Raw genomic sequence first — 27,444 nt, 5'->3', positions numbered from 1 at the left:
CGTTCTCCTCCTTCAAGGTTGGGACAGAGCCGCCTCCTCCTGCAACTACCCCAGCCCAGCGGAGAGGGGGCCTAGAACTGCACCTCCACAATTCCCCATCTCTCTCTGACCCGCACCTTCCAGATCAGCCAGGCCTCCAACCCCTCCTGGCCGCCCTCGATCCAGGGCAGAGGGAAGAAAGAAAGCACAGTAATAACAATAATAAGAAGAAGAAGAATGTCGTTATTTGTTAAGCACTTACTATGTGCCGAGCACTGTTCTGACAGGGTAATCAGGTTGTCCCACGTGAGGCTCACAGTCGTAATCCCCAATTTACAGATGAGATAACTGAGGAACAGAGAAGTTAAGTAACTTGCCCAAAGTCACACAGCTGACAAGTGGCAGAGCTGGAATTAGAACCCATGACCTCTGACTCCTCAGCCCGTACTCTTTCCAATGAGCCATGCTGCTTCTCTAAAAAGACTTAGCCACTCTCTGAATTAGCTGTGGGAGCATGGCAAGACTTCAAATACATTAAACTTTGGTGCAAATCCAAAGCCTGGCTCTTGGCCACACAAACCCACGGCATTTCTCTCCTCTCCAATTCTGCTTTCCACTGGGGTCCTCGGCTGGCTCAGGATCTATGAAAGTTAGCTGGTCATGCTTTCCTACTCTGTTTTCCCAAAGCTAGGAAGCCCCTATGCCCAGAAACAAGTAAGTTCTCTTAGTAGTGGCCTGAGGACTGAAAAAGGGAACTAGAAATGTCCAAGGACTTGAAGGGACACCTCTCTTATGTTTTCCCGCCTCCCTCCCCCTTTCCAGAAATAATAACTGTGGTATTTAAGTGCTTACTATGCACTAGGCACTGTACTAAGTGCTGGGATGGACATAAGCCAATTGGGTTGGACACAGTCCCTGTCCAATGCCTCAATCCCCATTTTACAGATGAGGTAACTGAGGTCCAGAGAAGTGCAGTGACTTACCCAAGGTCACACAGCAGACCAGTAGCAGATATGGGATTAATAATAATAATAATAATGTTGGTATTTGTTAAGCGCTTACTATGTGCCGAGCACTGTTCTAAGCACTGGGGTAGACACAGGGGAATCAGGTTGTCCCACGTGGGGCTCAGACTCTTAATCCCCATTTTACAGATGAGGTAACTGAGGCACCGAGATGTTAAGTGACTTGCCCAAAGTCACACAGCTGACAAGTGGCCGAGGCGGGATTCAAACCCATGACCTCTGACTCCAAAGCCCGTGCTCTTTCCACTGAGCCACGCTGCCCATGACCTGATTCCCAGCCCTGTGCTCTATCCACTATGCCACGCCGCTTCTCACCCAAAGCCTTGCCGCCCCCGCCACCCGCCCTACAGATCCAACCACCCCCAGAGTGGGGGGTAGCATGCGGGAGGGGGCCAGAGGTTGGAGAGCTAATACCCAGGTCCTGAGGACGCAATCTGATCTGTAACGGACACCGGGCAGTATCCTTTTGAACTCTAGAGACAGCATCTCAGTCATGTGGATAACACGCGGCGGCTCGAGGTGGGGAAGGGGGGCGGGAGGAAGATTAAGAGAACACGGGGAGATCTGAGGGAGATGAGGCAGCCGCCTGGAAGAAGTTACCTTATTACCTTATCGATCTGTGACGGCCGGGAGGGGAGAAGCAGGGGAGGGATGGGAGAGGAGGACGCAGCTCTCGGTGAGGGTGTGGAAGGGGAGGCAGGTGCAGGAAGATAGAGGAGATGTGAGGGAGAGGGAAAAGATGAGAGAGGTAAAGGAAGCGGTAAGGAGGCGAGGCAGGCCCGGAAGGAAAATCCCATCTCTGTGGAAGAGAGAAAGAGGGAGAGGTTTGATCAGGGGTGACCAAGCCTCCTGAAGAGAAAAGCGGCAAACAAAAGCTACAGTATGTCGGCAAGCCATATATCAGGTAGAGGGTGACCTCATGCCACAGAAAGTAGGCAGTCCTGGCTGGGGTCCATGGTGAGCAAGACGCAGTTAGGGGCAATCAATTGATCAATCCTATTTATAGAGCAATTACTGTGTGCAGAGCACTGTATTAAGCAGCGTGGCTCAGTGGAAAGAGCACGGCCTGGGGAGTCAGAGGTCATGGGTTCTAATCTCGGCTCCGCCACTTGTCAGCTGGGTGACTTTGGGCAAGTCACTTAATTTCTCTGGGCCTCAGTACCTCATCTGTAAAATGGGGATTAAGACTGTGAGCCCCACGTGGGACAACCTGACCACCTTGTATCCTTCCCAGTGTTTATAACGGTGTTTTGCAGAGTAAGCACTTAACAAAAGCCAACATTATTATTATTATTAAGTTACTTAACTTCTCTGGACCTCAGTCACCTCATCTCTAAAATGGGAGAATCCCCTGTGAGACAGGGACTTTGTCCAACCTGATTAACTTGTATCTATTCTAGTGCCTAGAACAGTGCTTGGCACTTAACAAGTACCATAATTATTATTACAAAGCGCTTGGGAGAATACAGTACAACAGGGTTGTTAGGGACTTTCCTTGCCCACAAGGAGCTAACGGTCTAGGAGGAGACAGACATTAATTTAAATAAATTTCAGATATACACATAAGTGTGGCAGGGCAGGGGTTGGATCATGGGTAAGGGCCGGGGAGGGAAAAGGGGGCCGTCACCCCCAAAAGGACTGGAACAGCAGTGCAAATTGGCCCCTCACTGCCATTGCTGCAGGGAAATACATTTCAGACAGAATGTCCATTTTGGTGATTTTTGTTCCAGCCAGTTCTGGTTTACTTCCACTCCCAAACACGCCTCAGATCAACAAGCCTTAATCAATCAATTAATGACATTTGAACACGGACTGTGTGCGGAGCACTGTACCGCGCACTTTTCGTTACGAGTCGCTCATCAAGTGAAGAAGAGCTGCTGCTTGACCATCCTTGGGGTAGACAGCGACCCAGGGAAGGGTCTCGGGGCCCCTCAGATGAGGGGAAGAGAAAAGTAGAAAGTAGAAAAGTGCTTGGCCAGGTAGGAAGGAGGGACAGAGGGGCTCAGGGAGCAGGGTTAGCAGGAGAAAAGTGGGCATCCCAGGGCCAGCGTATGTGAGGTCTGCGCTCGGCCACACAGACCCTCGCTCCCGGTGACACACAATCCCTCTCCCACCCGCTCCCGTTTACGCGTACAAGTTGACTCACACCTGCAGCTACACATACACACACACTCTTGCACCATCACAAACACTCTCTTTGCCCAAAACTCTCTCTCCATCGGCAGGGTTTTTTTCAGCACTCCACACACCATCTAGAAGGCATCTGCTCCGGCCCGGTCAGGGCGGCTGATAGCGCTGAGTCCATTAAAGGGGAGACAGAACAGACATATGGGAAAGCGCCTGGGGGGTGGGAGGGCAGAGGGAAGAATGAAGTAGGGGAAGGCAGAGACTCTCCCAAGGATGTGGGGGCCCACCCCAACGCGCTCGGGGGGTCAGACACCTGATTTATGAGTCTCACTGGGCCTGTGTTTACCTCTCCTGCCTGCCTCGGCTGAGGGCAGTGAGTTGTTTAAAGTTGGAGGAGACTTGCCTTAAATAGTCATTAGAGACTTGGGGAAAGGAGGCTGTGGGAGACTCAGCAAGGAAAGGGAGCGGAAGGGGCGGGAAGCCAGCGTCAGGGAAGAGCAAGAAGGAAGAGAGGCCTCCCCTTTTGGAGAGAGAGAGATGTGAGAGAGGTCAGCTGGATCTCCTGGCCTTAATCTCCCAGAAGCTTGGCACCTTGGCCATTATCCCTGGGGAACACGGAGGGGCAGCAGCTCCTTAATGCTTCCTCTTACGTAATGTTAGTTCAGGGCCTCCGTCTCCCCTTTTAGACTCGAAGCTTGCTGTGGGCAAGAAAGGTATCCTTATGTTGTACTCTCCCAAGAGATCAGTACAGTACAGGGAAGCGGCATGGCTCAATGGAAAAGAGCCTGGGCTTGGGAGTCAGAGGTCATGGGTTCGAATCCTGGCTCTTCCACTTGGCAGCTGTGTGACTGTGGGCAAGTCACTTCACTTCTCTGGGCCTCAGTTCCCTCATTTGTAAAATGGGGATGAAGATCGTGAGCCCCACATGGGACAACCTGATGACCCTGTGTATCTACCCCAGGGCTTAGAACAGTGCTCGGCACATAGTAAGCACTTAACAAATACCAACATTATTATTATTATTACAGTGCTCTGGACACAGTTAGCACTCAATAAGTACAATTGACTGACTGGCTGTCCTATGGCCTGGCTCATCCTGAGGCCTCCCACCCTAGGAATAGCAGTGTAACCTAGTGGAAAGAATTGTCCATTCCAAGCGCTTAGTACAGTGCTCTGCACATAGTAAGCGCTCAATAAATGCGACTGAATGAATGAATAGGGCCAGGGGTCAGAGGAACTGGATTCTAATTCTGGCTCTGCCAAGTGCCTGCTGTGTGACTTTAGGCAAGTCACTGTACTTTAGAGAAGCAGCGTGGCTCAGTGGAAAAGAGCCTGGGCTTGGGAGTCAGAGGTCATGGGTTCAAATCCCAGCTCTGTCACTTGTCAGCTGTGGGACTGTGGGCAAGTCACTTAACTTCTCTGTGCCTCAGTTACCTCATCTGTAAAATGGGGATTAACTGTGAGCCTCACGTGGGTCAACCTGATTACGCTGTATCTACCCAGCGCTTAGAACAGTGCTCTGCACATAGTAAGCGCTTAACAAATACCAACATTATTTTTATTATTATTCTCTTGGCCTCAGTTCCCTCATTTGTAAAATGGAGATTGAATACCTGTCCTCCCCGCTTATTTAGATTGTGACCCCCTTGTGGGACAGGGGCTGTGTCTGGCCTGATTATCTTGTATCTACCCTGGAGCTTAGAACAGTGCTTGACATATAGTAAACACTTAACAAATACCACACTTACTGTTACTCCAGGCTCCTGAATAGACCCTGAAATGACGCTAGGTTCGTAGCAGCGTCTCTCCCACAGACTGGTTCCCTGCACCATCCCACAGCCCTGAAACTGGACACTGGGGTGTCCTGCCCACGACCCCTCTAGGGCCTGCAGTTACCAGGGTTTGGTGCTTGGGGCATCTCTGCTTACTGAACCCAACACCAGCCCAGCCGATGACTAGAGTTATCTTCCCCTGCCCGAACCTGGGGAGGGGAGAGAGAATGCTGGACCCTAAGTGTAAGAAGCCAGCTCTCCCAATCGTTAGAACATTTCCAGTAGACAATCAATGATATTTATTAAGCCCTTACTGTGTGCAGAACACCTGAGAAAGAACGATACAACAGAGTTGTTCTGGACCTTCCTACCCACAAGGAGCTCACTCCTGCTGTAATTTACATCTTGCCGGTTTCTATGTTCTAGTCATTTTTGTTCCGGCCAGCTCTAGTTTATCTTCACTCCCAAACACGCCTCAAATCAACGAGCTTTAATCAATCAATTAATGACGTTTGAACATGGGTTGTGTGCGGAACCTCCTGAGGGCAGGGATCATGTCATGCTCCCATTGAACTTTCCTTATTCTGCACACAGATGCTTGGTAAATCCCAATGATCGATAATGCACTTATTAAGTGTTTATTATGTGCTAAGTGCTCGGACATACAATCTAAGATAGGAAGAGCAGGTATTTTATCTCCATTTTAGAGATGAGTAAACGGAGGCCTAGAGAGGTTAAGTGACTTGCCCAAGGACATTCAGCGGGCCAGTGGCAGAGATGGGTCTGACTCCCAGACTCATGCTCCTTCTACTAGGTTGTGTTGATTGACTGTTTGATTGCCTGGGAACCCAGGCTCTAATGGAGATGTCTGGAGTCCACAGAGAAGAGATCCAGCCAGCTGGAAGAATGTGTGTGAAAAGAAGTTGTGGAGTGTGGCGGGGAGACTTGTCAGATGGGGACAGGAAGGAGGAGGGAGGGAAGGTAGGAAGATGGAGAAATGTAATAATAATAACGTTGGTATTTGTTAAGCGCTTACTAGGGGCCGAGCACTGTTCTAAGCACTGGGGGAGATACAGGATAATCAGGTTGTCCCACGTGGGGCTCACACACTTTTAATCTCCATTTTACAGATGAGGGAACTGAGGCACAGAGAAGTTAAGTGACTTGCCCACAGTCACACAGCTGACAAGTGGCAGAGCGGGGAGTCGAACCCTTGTGTGTGTGTGTGTGTGTGTGTGAATAAGAGAAGAGAGAAGAAAGAAGCAGTTAGAAAGCAAATAAGGAAAAAACTGGCAAGAGTACTCATTCCCCCTTCCTTTCCAGATTTATTCCCAGACTCCCTTTCTCTCACCTGACTTGTTCTGCTGATGGTCTCAGCTCCCAAATCATTTCTCTTGTCTGGTCCTGGGCCGGGGAGGGAGGGAAGGAGGGAAAGGAGAAAGCCTCAGGGCAAACTCCTTGGGGAGAATGATCAGGAAAAGAGGGTTGAGAGAGTAGAGGGAAAAAAAAAAGCTCAGGCCCTTCCACTGCCTTTTAGCTCCACTGCCGGGGGTTAAAGGAGGAGAGCGGGAAGGGAGCCGGGAAGGGGGGCCTTGGGGAATGAGAACACAGGATCCCCATGGTCCTCTGAGGTAAAATAGCCCTACAGCTGGTGTCCTCAATGTTGGAAAATGGAAAGAAAACAAACAAAGGGGAAAAATAGCTGGAATCTGGCCTTGGCCCACTGTTTATTTTTGGGATAGATGCCTGAAAGGCCAAGGGAGCATAGAGAAGGCAACTCCCAGCCAGGGTGGGGATTCAACCGGGCCCCTCCCTCCATACCCTATCCCTACTATCCGCATGGAGCCGCAGGGAGCCGTGGGGGTCAGGGAAAGCAGAGGCGGGCGGAGGGGGGACAGGGCAGCTTCGGGGACCTGTAGTTAGAGGTTGCCGGCTGGAAGACAGGAGGCCGGGCCCGGATGTGACAGGCCTGGGGGATGAGGGGAGGCCCGGGAGGAAGGGGGAGAGCTGGGCCGCAGCCACCAGCAGCAAGTATGGGTATGGGTGGTGGGGAGGCGTGGCTCCCTGTTTTGTTCTGTTTTGCTTTGCTTTCTCCCTCGTTTAGACTGTGAGCTCGTTATTGGGCAAGGATTGTCTCTATCTGTTGCCTAATTGGACATTCCAAGCGCTTAGTACAGTGCTCTGCACACAGTAAGCGCTCAATAAATACTATTGAATGAATGGATGGCGCCATCTAGTGGACAGCATCGGAGGATGCCGTCAAAAGGCCAATGGCTGAGCTTTCATTCATTCATTCATTAATTCATTCATTCATTCATTCATTCATTCATTCATCTGTTAATAATAATAATAATAATGTTGATATTTGTTAAGCGCTTACTTTGTGCCGAGCACAGTTTTAAGCGCTGGGGTAGATACAGGATAATCAGGTTGTCCCACGTGAGGCTCTTAATCTCCATTTTACAGATGAGATAACTGAGGCACCGAGAAGTTAAGTGCCTTGCCCCAAGTCACACGGCTGACAGGTGGCGGAGCCGGGATTATAACTCATGACCTCTGACTCCGAAGCCCGTGGTCTTTCCACTGAGCCACGCTCTTATTTATTGAGCGCTTACTGTGTGCACAGCACTGTATATGTGCTTGGGAAAGTACAATACAACAAAAAATAGACACAGCAAGTCATCACCCCCTGCCACCCTGAGCACATATTTTGGTATTTGCTACGTGCTTACTTTGTGCTAGGATAGAGCATGGGCGTGGGGTCAGGTGAAGGGTTCTAATCCCAGCTCTGCCACTTGTCTGCTGTGTGACCTTGGGCCAGTCACTTCACTGTGCCTCAGTTCCTTCGTCTGTAAAATGGAGATTGAAGACTGTGAGCCCACTCGGGACAGAGACTGGGTCCAACCCTATTTGCTTTATCCACCCCAGCACTTTTTACAGATACTAGCACATAGTAAGTGGTTAATAAGTACCATAATTATTGTTAGATCCTCTGACTCCCAAACCCGTGCTCTTTCCACTAGGCCAGGCTGCACAGACAGGGAGAGAAATAGGCCATTTCAATGCAGGAAGGGCTGCCGAGGAGTTGAATTTGCCCTCCAATATGAGGGACTCATGGCCCTGGCTTCTCCCAGTGTCACAGATCAAGATGGCAAGACTATAGGGACAGAGACCAGCCCAGTTCTGTGTTGGGTCTTCCTAGTACCCACCCTCCAGCCATTTACCGGGGCATCATGGCCATGCTGGACACTGACACCAAGCATGTCGTGGTTCCAAGCAGGACAAAGAAGAAACCTCGTAGTGGAGAAGGCCCGGGGCCAAATCTGAGCACTAGGTTGAAGAGCACCAGTAATATTTGTTAAGCACCCTTTGGGTGCTATGCACTTTATTAGGGTCTTGCGAAGTGCAGTCCAACTAAAGGGCACATTCTCGGTCCATGAGGGGCTTACACGCTAACAGGGAGATGAGAGATTTCAAGGGCAGGATTCAGGATGCTCCAGGCCTGGGGGCATGACTGTTAGCTTGTTGTGGGCAGATGTCACTGTGTAATGTTATAACATACTTTCCGAAGTGCTTAATAGAGTGCTCTGCACACAGGAGGTGCTCAATACGATTGAATGAATGTTGCCCACCTTCTCATGCTCCCCGCACAGACTGCTTAGAGGGCTACTTGGCCCTCACTTTGACTTGTCACATCCTCTCCACCCCCCGGAACCTCATAAGGTTCAGAACCGTCCCTTCTGTCATTCTGTACCTCAAGTTTCTCTAATGCCATCTCACTCTATCTTGAACTTATCTCACCGCTTACTCCTCACCCACATCCTGCTTCTGAAACTCCCTTCACCTTCAGATCTGACAGATGATTTACTCTCCCCACCTTCACCTTAGTACAGTGCTTGGCAAACACTAAGTGCTCAATAAATACGATTGAATGAATGAATGGTTGTCAGGAGCTGAAAGGTCACCAAGGGAGGTAGAGGGGGATCTTTCCACCAGCTTGACTTGGATGACGCTTTAACAGGCGGCACAGAGTTACACGCCCAAAGTCAAGAAAATGCAACAGCATGCTTAAGGGTTGTAGGCAGGGAACTCTAAGCACTTAGTACAGTGCTCTGCATAGTAAGCACTCAATACTGCAGAATGGAAAAGCAGTCCAGGTCGGTGGATAGAGCATGGGCCCGAGAGTCAGAAGGATCTGGGTTTTAAAGCTGGCTCCAACATTTATTTGCTCTGTGGCCATAGGTAAGTCACTTCACTCCTGTGCCTCAGTGCCTCATCTGTAAATTGAGGATTAGGATTGTGAGTTCAATGTGGGACACAGACTGCACCCAACCTTATTATTTTGTATCTAAATCACTTAGAATAATGACTGGTGTGTAGTAAGGGCTTGACAGATACCATAAAAAAAAAAAGCCAAGGAACCTCTTCACAATCTTTAACTGTCTTGCCTACCTAAATTTGGGAATACGGCTCCGAGGTGCACCTGCAGTACTCAAAACTGCCACGAGACCAGGACTTTGCAGCCCAAGAATGGAGCAGTGGGGTTCACTGAGCGCTTCCCCGTCAGCAGAGAACTGTACTAAGCCCTTGAGAGTACAATTTTAGGCCTTGTTCTACCATCTCACATCAGGCCCGTGTATGCCTTCTGGCCAGGCACAGGGAGCACCCCCGAGGCCCTCGCCAGAGCAAACTCGATCCTGGCAGAGTCAGGATAGATGGCCGGGAAGCAAGGCCACCCAGCGTTCAACTGGCACACGGTAACGGGCTCTTAGGAAGTGCCAACCCAAGGTTTCTGCTGTTGGATGCTCAGCTGCCCTGCCCACTCATAGCAAAGCGCCTGGAATGGCAATTCCAGAAGGGCAGAGTTTTGTATTTTAGTGCCCCCACACTCGCCCACATGGTAGCAAGCCAAAGGCGACTCCCTGAAGACAGCAATTTGGGTTTTCCAGGTTTATTGGAAAAGAATACAGCACAGATAGACTTAGACGGCTCCTCTTGGTGTTTTGAAGTTCATCCCCACTGTGGGCTGGGTGACCTGCAGGTTGGACAGACTGCCGAAGTCCTGGAACAAGGGAATTTTTTGGGTGAGACACACAGCATCACACAGGCCTCGGCTACAAGCAGAATCAGCTAAGGACCTCCTCCACCCCGACAGTCCACAGCCCACTTGCCAGTCGTCACCAACGGTAAGGACCCCGGGGCTCCCCTGCAACTAGGCTGTCGACATCTAAACCCGAACACGTTACTTGGCTCCCTCACAAACACAACTACAAAGTTGTGTGACCTCCTTCTGTCTGCAACAGACAAGTCCCTTTGAGTGGCAGCACGGGGTCAGGCCCAGCTCTGGCTATGAATTCCCAAACTAGGGCATCAAACCCACCCAGCTCCCAGGAGACGGAGAAATCCAGCCCACACTTACCAGCAGCTTCAGCATCTCCTTGGTATCAGGATCTACTTCAATAATCTCCTGGTCCAGGGCAGAGACCTAGAGGGAGCAAACAGGGTAAGGGAGGAGCCTGCAAAAACTCTCCTTGCCCACTGAAAAGAGTTTCAGTTCCCACAAGCCTGACTGATCCCGTGTTATCAGATGAAAACGGGCTCTCCGTCACACTTAGTCCAAACCGCTAACTGTAGCCTTTTGATTCTGCTCCTCGCTCTCAGGTTTGCCCCATTTTACAGATGAGGGAACTGAGGCATAGGAGTCCAAGTGACTTGCCCAAAGACTCCCAGAAGACAAGTGGCAGAGCCAGGATTATAACTCAGGTCTGCACTCTAGAGGAGGCCCAGCAAGCAGGCTCTCTGCCTCAACTTTAATTATTGATCCCCTCAGATTCACCCAATGGGGTAACAAAAATAAACTCAACAGAGGTGCCTTGGCTGGTGTGGCAAATCAATGGGTAGCTCTGATCAACGCTGGCCACCGGCGGTTCCAACTGCTCCCAACGCCCATCTCGGTTCTGTGGTTTCCCACCTCACGGGCGCCAGTCACCGAACACCAAAGGTTTTCAAGGTGCCAATCGACAAGGCTCCTCAACTCAGCTTGTGTGAATCGTCAAGCCAGCCCACCCAAAGGAGAAAAGGTGGGACCAGGGAGCTCACCTCCGGGACGTAGTTATCCCTCCGCTCTCTCTCCTCCTCCTGCAGTTTGATGGAGATGCCTCGCACGGGACCTCTCTGAATACGCTTCATTAGATGGGTGACATACCTGCAGGGGACCAGAGCTCGAGCATCAGAGACCAGCTCACCCGGTCAGTTATCCAGTCAAAACCCAAGCGCCGTTCCACAAAAATCACCCATCTCATCAGTCGCGGGACTTTGGATCCCACAGGAAGTGCCGTCCCCACCCGACGGGAAACAGGCTTTGGAGGGAGAAGCCGGCAAATGTTAGAAAGTTACAGGGTTTGGATGGGACAGGTGGACCCTCCAAACACGGGAAAAACTTTCTTAAGTTTCTCTCCCTGCACTATCAATGACCAGGTCACAGAATACCATAATCACTTTCGAATGCAGGTGTGGAAAGGGAGTTGAGGGTGGAATTTCTTAAAGGAAGCAGGGAATAAATCCACGCTACCAGAAAGCCCAGTTAAATAACAAGACCGACAATAATAACAATACATCTGTAAAGTGTTTACTTATGCCAGGCAGTTTAATGGAGGTCGGACGATTAGAACCCAGATCCTGACTCCCAGGCCTGTGCTCCTTCCCCATTAGGTCTGCCACTCCAACTTCTGACTAAAAAGTCGATAGGGCAGAGACTGTGATGGAATGGATGAGCAAGGGCCTGGAAATCTGAAGGACCTGTGTTCTAAACCCAGGCCCGCTACTTGGCCGCAGTGTGACCCACAGCCAGTCACTTAACTTTTCTGGGCCTCAGTTCCCCATCTGTAAAACGGATGTGAGCCCAAACAACCCGTTTTGCTACCCAATGCTTAGTACAATGCCTGGCACATAGTAAATGCTTAACAAATGCAATTATTATGTGCAGAACAAGAGCTGGGGTATTGGAACCAACTTTTGAGATGCCATATAGTTTTCCCTGGGGCCCAACCCAAAGACAATCAATTTCAGCACAAGGGTACAGGTCTGTTCACACACCTTATACCCATTTTGGGGCCCAGAGATGGGACTTAAATCTCACCAAATGCAAAGGATCAGAATTAGAAAAGAGGAGACTCAATGTGCCTTCATTTATGAGCCTCTTTCCATCACTCTAAGTCCCTGCCCTTCCTGTAATCTGGGAGATAAGATTAAGCATCACACCCCTATTTTGCAGGAGGGAAAAAAAAGCCCAGAAGCTAAGTGACATGCCCAAGGTCAAACCGGCAAGGTCGGTATCTCCTGACTATTGGTCCAATACTCTTTCCACTATACCACATGGCCTACGACTGGTCCTGTCCACCCCCGACGGCCAAAATAACGACAACAGACTATGAGCTCGTTGTGGGCAGGAATGGGTCTGTTCTCCCAAGCGCTTAGTACAGTCCTCCGTACACAGTAAGCACTCAACAAATATGACCGAATGGGAATGGTATTTAAGTGCTCAGTAAGTGCTGGGATGATACACATTAATAATACTAGGGGCACTTGGGTGCCTACTATATGCCAAACACCATATTAATAATAATAATGTTGGTATTTGTTAAGCGCTTACACTGTTCTAGGCGCTGGGTAGATACATGGTAATCAGGCTGCCCCACGTCTCACAGTCTTCACCCCCATTTTACAGATGAGATAACTGAGGCACAGAGGACGTAAAGTGACTTGTCCAAGGTCACATGGCTGACAGGGGGCAAAGCCGCATTAGAACCCACTACCTGAGCGCTTGCTGTGTGCACAGAACTGAGCGCTTGGGAGAGTACAATACACAGACAATAGAGCTGACAAACGGCAGAGCCGGGATTAGAACCCATGACCTCTGACTCTCAAGCCCAGGCTCTTTCCACTGAGCCACGCTGCTTCTCTAAGCCCTCGATCCACCACAATCAGGACAAGAGCTGACCTACACAGAGCTCAGTCTATGGGAGGGCAGAGAGAGTCGATCCCCATTTTACAGACGGGGAAAACGGAGGCACCGCAAAGACTCACAGCATGGAAGAGGTGGGGCCGGCATTAGAACCCAGGTCTTCTGACTTCTAGACCATTCAATAGGATTTACTGAGCACTTACTATGTACAGAGCACTCTCCATTAGGCCACATCGCTTCTCAGGGTCAGCAGTCGTAATCTCCCTCTGCTAAACTGTGGCTCAGTGGAAAGAGCCCAGGCTTGGGAGTCAGAGGTCATGGGTTCGAATTCCGGCTCTGCCACTTGTCAGCTGTGTGACTATGGGCAAGTCACTTGACTTCTGTGGGCCTCAGTGACCTCATCTGTAAAATGGGGATGAATAATAATGTTGGTATTTGTTCAGCACTTACTATGTGCAGAGCACTGTTCTAAGTGCTGGGGTAGATACAGGGTAAGCAGGTTGACCCAGGTGAGGCTCACGGTTAATCCCTATTTTACAAATGAGGTAACTGAGGCCCAGAGACGTGAAGCGACTTGCTCTTAATCACACAGCTGACAAGTGGCGGAGTCAGGACTCGAACCCATGACTGCTGACTCCCAAGCCCGAGCTCTTTCCACCGAGCCACGCTGCTTCGCTCTACTAGAGAAGCAGCGTGGCTCAGTGGAAAGAGCACGGGCTTTGGAGTCAGAGGTCATGAGTTCAAATCCCAGCTCCGCCACTTGTCAGCTGTGTGACTCTGGGCAAGTCACTTCACTTCTCGGTGCCTCAGTTACCTCATCTGTAAAATGGGGATTAAGACTGTGAGCCCCACGTGGGACAACCTGATTCCCCTATGTCTACCCCAGCGCTTAGAACAGTGCTCGGCACATAGTAAGCGCATAACAAACAAATACCAATTAATACTATGTGCAGAGCACTCTCCATTAGGCCACATCGCTTCTCAGGGTCAGCGGTCGTAATCTCCCTCTGCTAAACCGTGGCTTGGTGGAGAGAGCCTGGACTGGGGAGTCAGAGGTCATGGGTTCACAACCCGGCCCTGCCACTTGTCAGCTGTGTGACAGTAGGCCAGTCACTTCTCTGGGCCTCAGTGACCTCATCTTGAAAATGGGGATGAAGACTGTGAGCCTCATGTGGGACAACCTGATGACCCTGTAGCTACCCCAGCTCTTGGGACAGTGCTCTGCACATAGTAAGCGCTTAACAAATACCAATGTTACTAAAATGGGAATGAAGACTGGGAGCCCCACGTGGGACAACCTGACGACCCTGTAGCTTAGAACAGTGCTCTGCACAGAGTCAGCGCTTAACAAATACCAATGTTATTAAAATGGGGATGAAGACTGTGAGCCTCACGTGGGACAACCTGATGACCCGGTAGCTTAGAACAGTGCTCTGCACATAATAAGCGCTTAACAAATACCAATGTTACTAAAATGGGGATGAAGACTGTGAGCCTCACGTGGGACAACCTGATGACCCTGTATCTCCCCCAGCTCTTAGAGCAGTGCTCTGCACATAGTCAGCGCTTAACAAATACCAATGTTATTAAAATGGGGATGAAGACTGGGAGCCTCTCGTGGGACAACCTGATGACCCTGTAGTTTAGAACAGTGTTCTGCACATAGTAAGCACTTAACATATACCAATGTTACTAAAATGGGGATGAAGACTGTGAGCGTCACGTGGTACAACCTGATGACCCCGCAGCTTAGAACAGTGCTCTGCACATAGTAAGCACTTAAATCCAATGGTATTAAAATGGGGATGAAGACTGGGAGCCTCTCGTGGGACAACCTGATGACCCTGTAGTTTAGAACAGAGCTCTGCACATAGTAAGTGCTTAACAAATACCAATGCTAATAAAATGGGGATGAAGACTGGGAGCCTCACGTGGGACAACCTGATGACCCTGTAGCTACCCCAGGGCTTGGGACAGTGCTCTGCACATAGTAAGCGCTTAACAAATACCAATGTTATTAAAATGGGGATGAAGACTGGGAGCCTCACGTGGGACAACCTGATGACCCTGTAGTTTAGAACAGTGCTCTGCACATAGTAAGCGCTTAACATATACCAATGTTACTAAAATGGGGAAGAAGACTGTGAGCATCACGTGGGACAACCTGATGACCCCGTAGCTTAGAACAGTGCTCTGCACATAGTCAGCACTTAAATACCAATGCTATTAAAATGGGGATGAAGACTGGGAGCCTTACGTGGGACAACCTGATGACCCTGTAGAACAGTGCTCTGCACAGAGTAAGCGCTTAACAAATACCAACGTTATTATTATTCTTCATAAACCCTCTCCCCCCAACACACCTGCTTAGCTTTGGGGGGGTCCCCCACCCTCCCCGGCTCCCCCCGGGCTCACCCCGCGATCTTGTTGCGTAGTTTTTTGCTGGGGATGATGGCGATTTCCTCACACACGCGCTTGTTGGTGTGGAAGTCGTTGCCCAGGCGAGTGTAGTACTTTTCGATGATGACCCGCGCGGCCTTCTTCACCGTTTTGGTCCGGACACGACCCTGGGGACGGGGAGGGGTTAGCGACCGGTCCTGTCCCCTCCCCCAGCCCGGGGGGGCTCCTCCGCCATCCCCTCCAGGAAGGCGACCAACACCGGCCTCGCTCCCGATCGAATCGGACCGGGTTTCGGGTCATCCCGGTATTCCCGGCCCCTTCCATCCCCATCCCGTTTTGGATCGGGATCTCCTCTCGGTCCCGCAGGACCCTCTCCCCGGGCCGAGGGACCCCGCCGCGCCATCCGGGGCGGAAACAGGGAGAACGGAGGTGGCAGTGGACCCCGAGGCCATCTGCGGCCCGGCCCGGCCGCGGAGAAGAGCGGATGGAGGCGGATGGCAGAAGAGACGGGCCGAGGGGGGGGAAGACTCACCATGTTGGCGGCGGCGGCGGGCAGAAGAGAGCAAAGGATGCCGGGAAAAGAGCTATAAAGCGGGGGCAAGAGCGTCGCTTCCGCCCGGCCCGGAGGCGCCTAGTTAGGGCAGCGGCACCACAGCGGCCCTCGGCGGACAGGAGGGGAAGCGCAGCGGCCGTCGTCGTGAAGGCCAGGGGCGCCCCCCTTCAATCAGTCATGGTGATGATAATAATAATAACAATAATAATGTTGGTATTTGCTAAGCGCTTATTATGTGCAGAGCACTGTTCTAAGCGCTGGGGTAGACACAGGGGAATCAGGTTGTCCCACGTGGGGCTCACAGTCTTCATCCCCATTTTACAGATGAGGTCACCGAGGCCCAGAGAGGTGAAGTGACTTGCCCACAGTCACCCAGCTGACAAGTGGCAGAGCTGGGATTCGAACTCCTGACTCCTGACTCCAAAGCCCGTGCTCTTTCCACTGAGCCACGCTGATGATAATGATGGCATTTGTTCAGCGCTTACTATGTGCAAAGCACTGTTCATTCATTCAATAGTATTTATTGAGTGCTTACTATGTGCAAAGCACTGTACTAAGCGCTTGGAATGTACAAATCGGCAACAGAGACAGTCCCTGCCCATTGACGGGCTTACAGTCTAATTGGGGGAGACAGACAAAAAATAGCAATAAATAACAATAATAATAAAGTTGGTATTTGTTAAGCGTTTACTATGTGCAGAGCACTGTTCTAAGCGCTGGGGTAGATACAGGGTGATCAGGTTGTCCCACGTGGGGCTCACAGTTTTTTAATCCCCATTTTACAGATGAGGTAACTGAGGCACGGAGAAGTTAAGTGACTTGCCCACAGTCACACAGCTGACAAGTGGCAGAGCAAATAGAATCAAGGGGATGTTAGAATCAAGGAGCGCTGGGGGGAGGAGGATACAAAGTGATGAGGTTGTCCCACCTGGGGCTCACAGTTTTAATCCCCATTTTCCAGGTGAGGTCACTGAGGCACAGAGAAGTGAAGTGACTGGCCCAAAGTCACACAGCTGATCAGTGGCAGAGCCGGGATTAGAACCCATGACCTCTGACTCCCAAGCCCGGGCTCTTTCCACTGAGCCATGCTGCTTCTCAATGATGGTATTTGTCAAGCGCTTACTATGTGCCAAGCACTGTTCCATGCGCTGGGATAGATACAAGGTAATTAGGTTGCCCCATGTGGGGCTCACAGTCTTCATCCCCATTTTCCAGATGAGGTCACTGAGGCCCAGAGAAGTGAAGTGACTTGTCCAAATTCATACAGCTGACAGGTGGCAGAATTGGGATTAGAACCCACCACCTCTGGCTCCCAAACCTGTGCTCTTTCTTTCATCCATTCAATTGCATTTATTGAGCGGTTACTATGTGCAGAACAATGTACTAAGTGCTTGGGAAAGTAAAATATCCAGAATTAGCAGTCACGTTTCTTGCCCTTAATGAGTTCTGCGTTCAATAACCTTTCTCGCCCTCAGAAGGGGTGTTGTTAGAGTGGCTCAAGCCAATCAATCAACAAATAAATCAACTGTATTTACTGAGCACTTACTGTGTGCAGAGAACTGTACTAAACGCTTGGGAGAGTTCAATACACAGACATAGGGGCAGTGACACTTTAGCCATTGTTCTGTGCAGAAGAGAAAATTGAGAAAACCTGGGAAAAAATGCAGGCCCCTGGGATTGCTCCTGGTTTCCTATTCAATTATATTTATTGAGCACTTACTGTGTGCACAGCACTGTTCTAAACACTTGGGAAAGTACAATATAACAGATCCATTCCCTGCCCACAACAAGCTTACAGTCTAGAGGGGCAATAATATAAATAAATACAATTAAATAATAATAATGGTATTTAAGTACTTACTATGTGCCAGACACTGTACTAAGCGCTGGGGTGGATGCAAGCAAATCGGGCTGGATACAGTCCCTGTCCCATGTGGGGCTCACAGTCTCAATCCCCATTTTCCAGATGAGGTAACTGAGGCCCAGAGAAGTGAAATGACATGCCCAAGGTCACACAGCAGACAAGTGGTGGACAAGTCTCTACTAGGCACCTTAAGGAAAGGGCTTTCCTGCCTTTGGGCCTCAGCTTTCACCATCTGTAAAATGGGCAGAATTGTAACAGTGGTTCCTGGCAAGTCAGGCTAGCACACACCCCCGCCCTCGCAGTGCTTGGTGGGTGTCCGTCAGCCCCTCACCCCTCGAGTATTGGTCAGGTTACGAGGACCTGCACAGTTGGCAAAAGGGAGATTGTGGAGGGGGCAAATGATCTTTTTCGATCTTCCAGTGTCAGAGAAGGAAATAGAAGCCCAGAGTCCTAAAGGTGGGTCCCTTTTCCCAAACTCCTCCTCCCCTCCTCACCTACCTCTCTGGTTTACACCTTATTTCCTCTGGGTTTTCCTTTCAGTTGCCAGAGGCCTTGCTGAAGTCGCACGCCACTACCCACCCCGGCCCCGCACCAACCCACCGGGGTTCTGCCCCTCCGACCTTTGGTTTTAAAGCATTTCATCAGCTTGCCCCCTCCTACCTCACCTTGCTACTCTCCTACTACAACCCAATCTGCACATTTCGTTCCTCTAATGCCAACCTTCTCACTGTACCTCGATCTCGTCTATCTCGCCCACATCCTACCTCTGGCCTGGAACATCCTCCCTCCTCATATCAGACAGACGAATCCCGGCTCTGCCACACGAATCCCGGCTCTGCCACTTGTCAGCTGGGTGACCTTGGGCAAGTCACTTAACTTCTCTGTGCCTCAGTTCCCTCATCTGTAAAATGGGGATTAACTGTGAGCCTCACGTGGAACAACCTGATTACCCTGTACCTACCCCAGTGCTTAGAACAGTGCTCTGCACATAGTAAGTGCTTAACAAATACCAACATTATTATTATTATTACTTCAAAACCTTATTGAAGGCACATCTCCTCCAAGAAGCCTTCCCTGACTAAGTCCTCCTCTCCTCCCACTCCCTTCTAAGCCGCTCTTACTAGCTCCTTCACTGATCCCTCCTCCCATGGCACATATGTATATATCTGTAATTTATTTATTTATTTAATGTCTGTCTCTCCCTCTAGACTGTGAGCTCACTGTGGGCAGGGAATGTGCTTGATGCTATACTGTACTTGCCCAAGCGCTTAGTACACTGTTTTGCACACAGTAAGTGCTCAATAAATACGACAAATAAATATATCTGTAATTTATTTATTTTTAGAGGTCTGTCTCCCCCTTTTGACTGTGAGCGCTCAATAAATACGATAAATATATCTGTAATTTATTTATTTACATTAATGCCTGTCTCCCCCTCTAGATTGTGAGCTTGTTGTGGGCAGGAATGCATCTGTTGTTCTACTGTATGCTCACAAGCGCTTAGTATAGAGAAGCAGCGTGGCTCAGTGGAAAGAGCACAGGCTTGGGAGTCAGAGGTCATGTGTTCGAGTCACTTCACTTCTCTGTGCCTCAGTTACCGCATCTGTAAAACGGGGATTAAGACTGTGAGCCTCATGTGGGACAACCTGATTACCCTGTATCTACCCCAGTGCTTAGAACAGTGCTCTTCACATAGTAAGTGCTTAACAAATACCAGCATTTTTATTATTATTATTATAGTGCTTTGTGCACAGTAAGCACTCAATAAATACGATAAATAAATATATCTGTAATTTATTTATCTTAATGTGTGTCTCCCCCTCTAGACTGTGAGCTCATTGTGGGCAGGGAATGTGTTTGATGCAATATTGTGCTCTCCCACGCACTTAGTACAGTGCTTTGCAAACAGTAAGCGCTCAATAAATGCGACAAATATATCCGTAATTTATTTATTTTTATTAATGTCTATCTCCCCCTCTAGACCGTGAGCTCATTTTGGGCAGGAATGTGTCTAATGTTCTACTGTATGGTCCCGAGGCGTAAAACAGTGCTTTGCACAGAGTAAGCGCTCAATAAGTACGATTGAATGAATGAATCACCTTCCTCTGGTAGAAGCAAGTTCTCTCTGTGATCACCAGAAAGGGCAGAACAGCAGTCCAGAGTTGAGGGTTAGTTGGTGTGTCGGGGAGTCGGCCCACATCCCAGTGACAGAGTTTTTTGGTTCAGCTCACTGTCCTTACAGGGACGTCCCCTTGGCCTTATCCGCTCCAGGCCCCTCAGGAAAAGAAAGCAGCAGAAACCCCAGGTGGGGAAGTCCACCCAAACACGGGCTGGTTGCCACCTGGCTTCCTAGCAACCCTTATCCTTGCCATTTCTGCTGCCAATGGAGGCCCCTGGAGAAATGAGAGGAAACGTGGTCGTAGACGCTGGATAATAAAATGATGATAATAGCTGCGGTATTTGTTAAGTGCTTACTCTGTGTCAAACACTGTACTGTCAAACACTGTACTAAGAGCTGGGGGAGATTGAAGATCATCGGGTCCCACTCGGGGCTCACAGTCTAAGTAGGAGGAATAACGGGTATTGAATCCCCATTTTGTAGATGAGGGAACTGAGGCACGGAGAAGCAAGGTGACTTGCCCAGGTCTTCTGGCTCCCAGGCCCAGGCTATGGGAGGCCACACGAGCCCATTTATTGCCCTGGCTTTCCCTTAGCTCCCCAGGCACCGGGGTGAGGTTTAAGCTCATTGGTTCCACTCCCCCTCTCACTGGGCAGCTGGTGACCCCGGCTCTTCCAGACTTGCTGTCCCTTGCTCTTTCCCCTGGGAAGTTTTCCCCATCTGGGAGTGCTGGAGCTGGAGCAGATGGTTCCTGGGGGAGCTGGTGAAGTTTGAAGGCTCAGAGCAGACCCAGGGTAGGGAAGCGGCATGGTTTAGTGGAAAGAGTGCAGGCTTGGGAGTCAGAGGACAAGGGTTCTAATCCCGACTCCGCCACTTCTCTGCTGTGTGACCTTGGGCAAGTCACTTCACTGGGCTTCAGTTACCTCATTTGTAAAATGGGGATTAAAAGTGTGAATCCCACAAGGGACAACCTGATTATCCTATATCTATCCCAGTGCTTAACAAATATAATTATTATTATTACCCAGGGGGTAGTCCCTGAAGAAGTTTCTTGATCTGGGTTGGGGGCGGTGGGACAGGGGAGGGGAGCTGCCCAGAAGCTGGGAAGGCTCCACCCTCTTCCATGGCCAGGCCCAGACTGCCCAGCTCATTCTGACTCCTGGGCCTCAACTGCTAACCTTCTCAATCTCATCACTCTCACCACCAACCTCTCGCCCACGTCCTGCCTCTGGCCTGGAACACCCTCCTTCCTCATATCTGACAGACAATTACTTTCCTCCTCTTCAAAGCCTTAATGAAGGCACATCTTCTCCAAGAGGCCTTCCCTCACTAAGCCCTCCTTTCCTCTTCTCCCACTCCCTTTTACGTCGCCCAGACTTGCTCCCTTTTTTCATCCCCGCTCCCAGCCCCTCAGCATTTATGTACATATCTGTAATTTATTTATTCATATTACAGTCTATCTTTCCCTCTAAATTGTATGCTCTTTATAGGCAGGGAATATGTCTGGTTTATTGTATTCTGCCAAGCACTTGCACACAGTAAGCGCTCAATAAATACGACTGAATAAAGAAAGGAATGCATTTTCCTATCTGTCTCAGGTCAGCCAGCAAGCAGGACTCTCTATTCTGGCTGGAGGATAGAGGGAGAGGGGGGAAGAGGGAAGCTACCCTCTGGTAGATGGGGCGGGGAAGACAGAGACGGAGACAGAGTGTATACATGCGTACAGGATTGGGGACGTGGTAATTCGGGGGAAAGGATGAGTGTGAGATTCAGCTTCCAGTGGATAAATATTCCTTCTCTCCTCCCCTCACTGCAACTCCACTTTTCCCTGTCTTGAGGTGGATAGCATCAGCCCTAAAACTGGTTGAGCTGCTTTTAGCCCACCATCATTGTTATCTGTCTCCCCCTCTAGACTGTACGTTCGTTATGGGCAGGGAACACGTCTACCAACTCTATTGTACTGTACTCTCCCGAGTGCTTAGTACAGTGCTCTGCACATACTAAGTGCGCAATAAATACCATTGATTGATTTGTTGATTCATCAGTTTTTCTGGAAACTCTACTGGGTGCAGAGTACAGTCCTGGGGGTTGGGGGAACATAGAATAGAAACAATGTTTTAAAAATGGCATTTGTAAAGCGCTATGTGCCAGGTAGTGTTCTAAGCACTGGGGTAGATAAAAGTCAGTCACATTAGACAGTCCATGTCCCACATGGGGCTCACAGGGATTATGTCTAACCTGATTTGCTTGTATCACCCCAGTGATTAGTACAGTGCTTGGAACATTGTAAATGCTTAACAAATACCACAACTATTATTGTTGCTATTAACAATAATAATAATAGTATTTGTTAAATGTACACTGTGTGTCAAGGACTGTTCTAGGTGCTGAGGAAGATGCAAACTAAATCAGGTTGGACACAGCTCCTGTCCCACATGGGGCTCACAGTCTTAATCCCCATTTTATAGATGAGGGAACGGAGTTAGGGAAAAGTTAAGTGACTTTCCCAAGGTCACACAGCTGACAAGTGGCAGAGCCGGAATTTGAACCCAGGTCCTCTGACTCCCAGGCACGTGCTCTACTCACTAAGCACCCTGCTTCTCTATTGTCCCCTTCCCTATTTCATTACCCTTATCATGTCTCTTCCCTCCTGGGGCAGTGGGGTGAGAAAGTACATGGGGAGGGCAAGAAGGTTAAGCTCAGCCCAGGATTCAGACCAATTCCCAACTTCCTTTGCTGCAACTCAGTGATTATCAATCTCTTCCCCAACCCATCCTCGCTTTCTCCATTTCAACCTAGCCAGCATGCTTCGCTCCTCTAACATACGTCTACTTCCTGTGTCTCACTCTGATCTCTCTCGCCTTCGAACCCTTATTTACATCCTCCCTCTTGCCAGGAACTCTTTCCTACTTCACAGCCAACAGACCACCACTCCATCTTTAAAACCCTATTAAAATAACCTCTCCTCCAGGAAGCTATCCCTGACTAATCTCTCACCTCCCTGCCCTATTTTTTCATTCATTCATTCATTCAATAGTATTTATTGAGCGCTTACTATGTGCAGAGCACTGTACTAAGCGCTTGGGATGAACAAGTCGGCAACAGATAGAGACAGTCCCTGCCGTTTGACGGGCTTACGGTCTAATCGGGGGAGACGGACAGACAAGAACAATGGCACTGAACAGCGTCAAGGGGAAGAACATCTCGTAAAAACAATGGCAACTAAATAGAATCAAGGCGATGTACAATTCATTAACAAAATAAATAGGGTAACGAAAATATATACAGTTGAGCGGACAAGTACAGTGCTGTGGGGATGGGAAGGGAGAGGTGGAGGAGCAGAGGGAAAAGGGGAAAATGAGGCATTAGCTGCGGAGAGGTAAAGGGGGGATGGCAGAGGGAGTATTTTTCTTTCTTCATTACCTTCGCATGCCAGTCCTTATCCTCTAAGCACTTTGAACCTAACCCCACCCCCACAGTACTTAGATACATATCCCTAATCTCAGTTGCTTTCTGTTTTACTTTAGTATATAATAATATTGGCATTTGATAAGCGCTTACTATGTGCAAAGCACTGTTCTAAGCGCTGGGGAGGATACAGGTGGTCAGGTTGTCCCACATGGGGCTCACAGTCCTAATCCCCATTTTAAAGATGAGGTAACTGAGGCACAGAGAATTTAAGTGACTTACCCCAAGGCACACAGCTGACAAGTGGCAGAGATGGGATTTGAACCCGTGAGTTCTCTGACTCCCCAGCCCGGGCTCTTTCCACTGAGCGACGCTGCTTCTCTATAATAATGATGGCATTTAAGCGCTTACTATGTGCCAAGCACTGTTCTAAATGCTGGGAGAGCTACAAAGTTATCAGGTTGTCCCAGTTGGGGCTCACAATGTTAATCCCCATTTTATAGATGAGGCAACTGAGGCATAGAGAAGTTAAGTGACTTGCCTGAAGTCACACAGCAGACAAGTAGTGGAGCCGGGATTAGAACTCACGACTTCTGACTCCCAAGTCCGGGCTCTTTCCACTAGTATCTGTCGCTCCATCTAGATTGTAAAGTCCTTGAGGGCTGGGATCCTAGCTACCTATTCAATTATTCATTCATTCATTCAATCGCATTTATTGAGCGCTTACTGCGTGCAGAGCACTGTACTAAGCACTTGGGAGAGTACAAAACAACAATGAACAGACACATTCCCTGCCCACAATGAGCTTACGGTCTAGAGAGGGGGAAACAGACATCAATACAAAAAAATAAAATTGCAGATATATACACAACGGCCACGGGGCTCGGAGCGGGGAAGAGAAAAAGGAGCAAGGCAGGGTGACACAGAAGTACTCTCCCAAGGGCTGAGTAAAGTGCCCTGTTCAGAGTAAGTGCTCAATAAATATGATTGATTGATTGGTCCTCAAGAACCCCTTATCATCCAAAGCATCTGACAGAGAACCCAAGAAGGTTTCTAGGGAGAGAGGCTGTTAACCAGCTGGTTTGATCTGGAATTGTGAGTCAATTGAAACTGTTGCTGAAGCTCCCTCACTTCTCTCCTCTCATCTTTAAGCTTCTGCAAACAGGCCAAGGGATCAGTGGCCCTGTGTCCCTGCCTCCTGAATCCCATGGAAATTCCAGTAAACCAATAAAATCAGGAAACCTTCTCTGGGGAATCTCTTGTTTCTCAGGATCTCTTTCTCTTCCTAGGCTCCACAGCCTGAAGATTTTTTTTTTTAATGATACTTCTAAAATGCTTACTATGTTCCAGGCACTGCTCAACATGTATGGTAGATACAAGCTAATCAGGTTGGACACAGTCCATGTCCCACATCGGGCTCGCAGTCTTAATTCCCATTTTATAGATGAGGTAACTGAGGCATAGAGAGGTGAAGTGACTGGCCCCATGCAGCAGACAAGCGGTGGAGCCAGAATTAGAACCCAGGTCCTTTTGACTCCCAGGCCTGTGCTCCATCCACTAGGCCACGCTGAGTTGCCTTCAGCATTTCCTCAGGTCAATTATCATCACTCCCTCCTCGCCCCTCCTAGATATACAAACTCAGCTCCAAGGTGAGATGTTTCATCCAAGGTCATCTGGAGACAATCAATCAACCAATAGTATTGATTGTCTACTGTGTACAGGGCATAGTACTAAGTGTTCACAAGAATATAATAGAAGACGACGTGATCCTTGCCCACAAAGGGGTCTAACAATCTGATGGGGAAGATAGACATAAAATAATTTACTAATCAGGAGGAAGACATGCTCCAATAGTACTGTAAAACGGTATGTACAAAAGTCCTGAGATGTGACCTGGGGAGAAGAAAATTAATTCGGGAAGGTATCTTGGAGGAGGTAGCATTTCAGAAGGGCTACGATGATAAGAACGGGTGAATTTGATGGGGGAGAGAGTTCTAGGGAAGAAGGAAAGCAAGTATGAATCAGGAGTTAGAGGCAAGAAGAATCGAGAACGAGGCACAGTGAGTAGGTTGGCTTGAGAGGATTGAAGAGAGTGAGTGGGCATGTAGTAGGGGAAGAGAGTGGAGAGATATGAGGGAGTACCCTAATGCCAATGGTCAGGACATTTCTCTTTGAGGCAGAGAGGATGAGCAAGCAATCCCACGTCCGCGCCCACATCCTGCCTCTGGCCTGGAACACCCTCCCGCTTCATATCCGGACAGACCATCACTCTCCCCCACTTCACAGCCTTATTAAAAGCGCAGCTCCAGGAGGCCTTTCCTGACTAAGCCCTCATTTCCTCTTTTCCCACTCTCTTCTGCATTGCCCTGGCATGTGGATTTGGGCCCTTTATCTTACCCTCAGCATTTATGCACATACCTGTCATTTATTTATATTAATGGTGTCTCCCGACTGTTACACTTTACCCTCACTTAGTAGAGTGCTCTGCACATAGTAACCGCTCAATAAATACAAAATTGATCGATTGAATGACTACTGACTGAGCACCTACAGTGTGCAGATGCTAATGGAATTTGTTAAGGGCTTACTATATCTCAGGCACTGGACTAAGTGCTGGAGTGAGTACAAGCAAATCGAGTTGGACACAGTCCCTCTCCCATGTGGGGCTCACAGATTTTTTACAGATAAGGTAACTGAGGCACAGAGAAGTGAGGTGACTTGCCCAAGGTCACACAGCAGACAGGTGGAGGAGTTCGGAATAGAACCTATGACCTTCTGACTCCCACGCTATCCACTACGCCATACTACTTGCTCTGTACTAAGCACTTGGGGCTGTATCAATCAATCATATTTATTAAACACTTACTGTGTACAGAATGCTGTAATAAGTGTTTGGGAGATTACAGTATAGCAGAGTTGGTAGACAAGTTCTCTGCCCACATGAGTTTCCAGACTAGACAGGGAGACATGTTACTATAAATTTACATATATGTATATATACACATAAGTACAATGCATATATGTATGTGTGTAAATACAAGAGTTGGTAGACACATTCCCTGCCCACAGAGAGTTTACAGTCTAGTGGGGGAGACTTGCATTAATATAAATAAATTAAATAATGGATATGTACATGTACACACTCCCCTAGCCAATCAGTTCCTCCTCTATAACTTTCCCTGGGTCCTCCCTTGCTTCTTCATCCAACCCAGTCTCCAGCTATTTGGGTTTAGGGTCTTATTCAGGCTTGACTACTACCTCAGCCTCCTTGCTGACCTCCCTTGCCTCAGTTTCTTTATCATTCCATACTTTGCTGCCCAGACCATTTTTCCAAACATGTTCTGCTCACATCTCCCAGTGCCTCAAAACCCTTCATTGGCTTATTTCTCCCATGACACCCCAGCTCACATTTCTTGTTCCTTCTCATGCAAACCTGAACCTGACCCTGGATGGGGCATTCTGGGATGGATGGGGCAATGCTGACTGCTGTCTTTTTGGTTACAGCTTATGTAACCACCCAACCCGAGGCCTTGGGTATCATCCCTGGCATCATCCTAAGTGGTTGGCTCTAAGGCTGAAAGTAAGGGAGAGAGGAACTCAGCCCTGGGAAGGTGGTACCTTGGCCAGGTCTTCTTGTCTTACGCTGTTGAGTCATCTCGATCCGTAGCGACTCCATGGACACATCTCTCCCAGAATGTCCCACCTCCATCTGCAATGATTCTGGTAGTGGATCCATAGAGTTTTCTTGGTCAAAATAGAGAAGCGGTTTACCATTGCCTCCTTCCACGCAGTAGACTTGAGTCTCCGTCCTCGATTCTCTCCCATGCCACTGCTGCCCAGCACAGGCGAGTTTTGACTTGTAGCAGATTGCTTCCACTCGCTAGCCACCTCCCAAGCTAGGAACAGGATGGATATGCCTCTGCTTGATTCTCCCTCCTGTAGTCGAGACTGGTAGAGTACTGGAAACTCTCCAGGTACAATCCTAAGAGGGCCTTGGCCAGTATCCATGTGCAATAATGACCTGTGGGTGACTCTAGACTGCTAACCTCTAGGTTTTCCCACTGAGCAAACAGGGAAGATTCGCTCAGTGATTCATTCATTCAACCAACCATATTTACCGAACACTTATTGTGTACTACTGTGTACTGTACTAAGCGCTTGGGAGAGTACCACTCAGGAGACCAACACTTGCCTCCTATGAGACTATGAGCCCCATGTAAGAGTACAGGGACTG

General features: G+C 49.2%; 1 protein-coding gene and 2 non-coding genes across 3 annotated transcripts; all 3 read right to left on the bottom strand.

The window, feature by feature from the left end:
- Positions 1-9,838: 9,838 nt before the first annotated feature.
- Positions 9,839-15,881, bottom strand: RPS17 (ribosomal protein S17). Its single transcript, XM_001509565.5, has 5 exons — positions 15,799-15,881; positions 15,282-15,433; positions 11,003-11,108; positions 10,323-10,388; positions 9,839-9,965 (listed from the first exon to the last, which is right to left on the bottom strand). Exons 1-5 carry the CDS (start codon positions 15,799-15,801, stop codon positions 9,885-9,887), a joined length of 408 nt encoding a protein of 135 aa, XP_001509615.1. The 5' UTR covers positions 15,802-15,881; the 3' UTR covers positions 9,839-9,884.
- On the bottom strand, positions 11,286-11,415 carry LOC114812526. The gene has a single exon (XR_003760177.1). It is a non-coding gene; the product is annotated as a small nucleolar RNA SNORA71 (small nucleolar RNA).
- An 11,184-nt stretch (positions 15,882-27,065) lies between the features above and the next one.
- On the bottom strand, positions 27,066-27,202 carry LOC114812654. Its single transcript, XR_003760305.1, has one exon. It is a non-coding gene; the product is annotated as a small nucleolar RNA SNORA7 (small nucleolar RNA).
- Between the last annotated feature and the right edge of the window lie 242 nt (positions 27,203-27,444).

The sequence above is a fragment of the Ornithorhynchus anatinus genome, chromosome 5, assembly GCF_004115215.2.
Source record: "Ornithorhynchus anatinus isolate Pmale09 chromosome 5, mOrnAna1.pri.v4, whole genome shotgun sequence".
NCBI classification, from domain to species: Eukaryota; Metazoa; Chordata; class Mammalia; order Monotremata; family Ornithorhynchidae; genus Ornithorhynchus; species Ornithorhynchus anatinus.
Note: the sequence above shows the minus strand (reverse complement) of the source record. Positions and strands in the feature narration are given on the sequence as shown.

Coding starts and splice junctions, on each gene's coding strand:
- RPS17 (XM_001509565.5), bottom strand. Junction 10,389..11,002: donor GGGATAACTACGTCCCGGAG/GTGAGCTCCCTG, acceptor TGCTCCCTCTAG/GTCTCTGCCCTGGACCAGGA. Junction 9,966..10,322: donor AGGAGATGCTGAAGCTGCTG/GTAAGTGTGGGC, acceptor CCCTTGTTCCAG/GACTTCGGCAGTCTGTCCAA.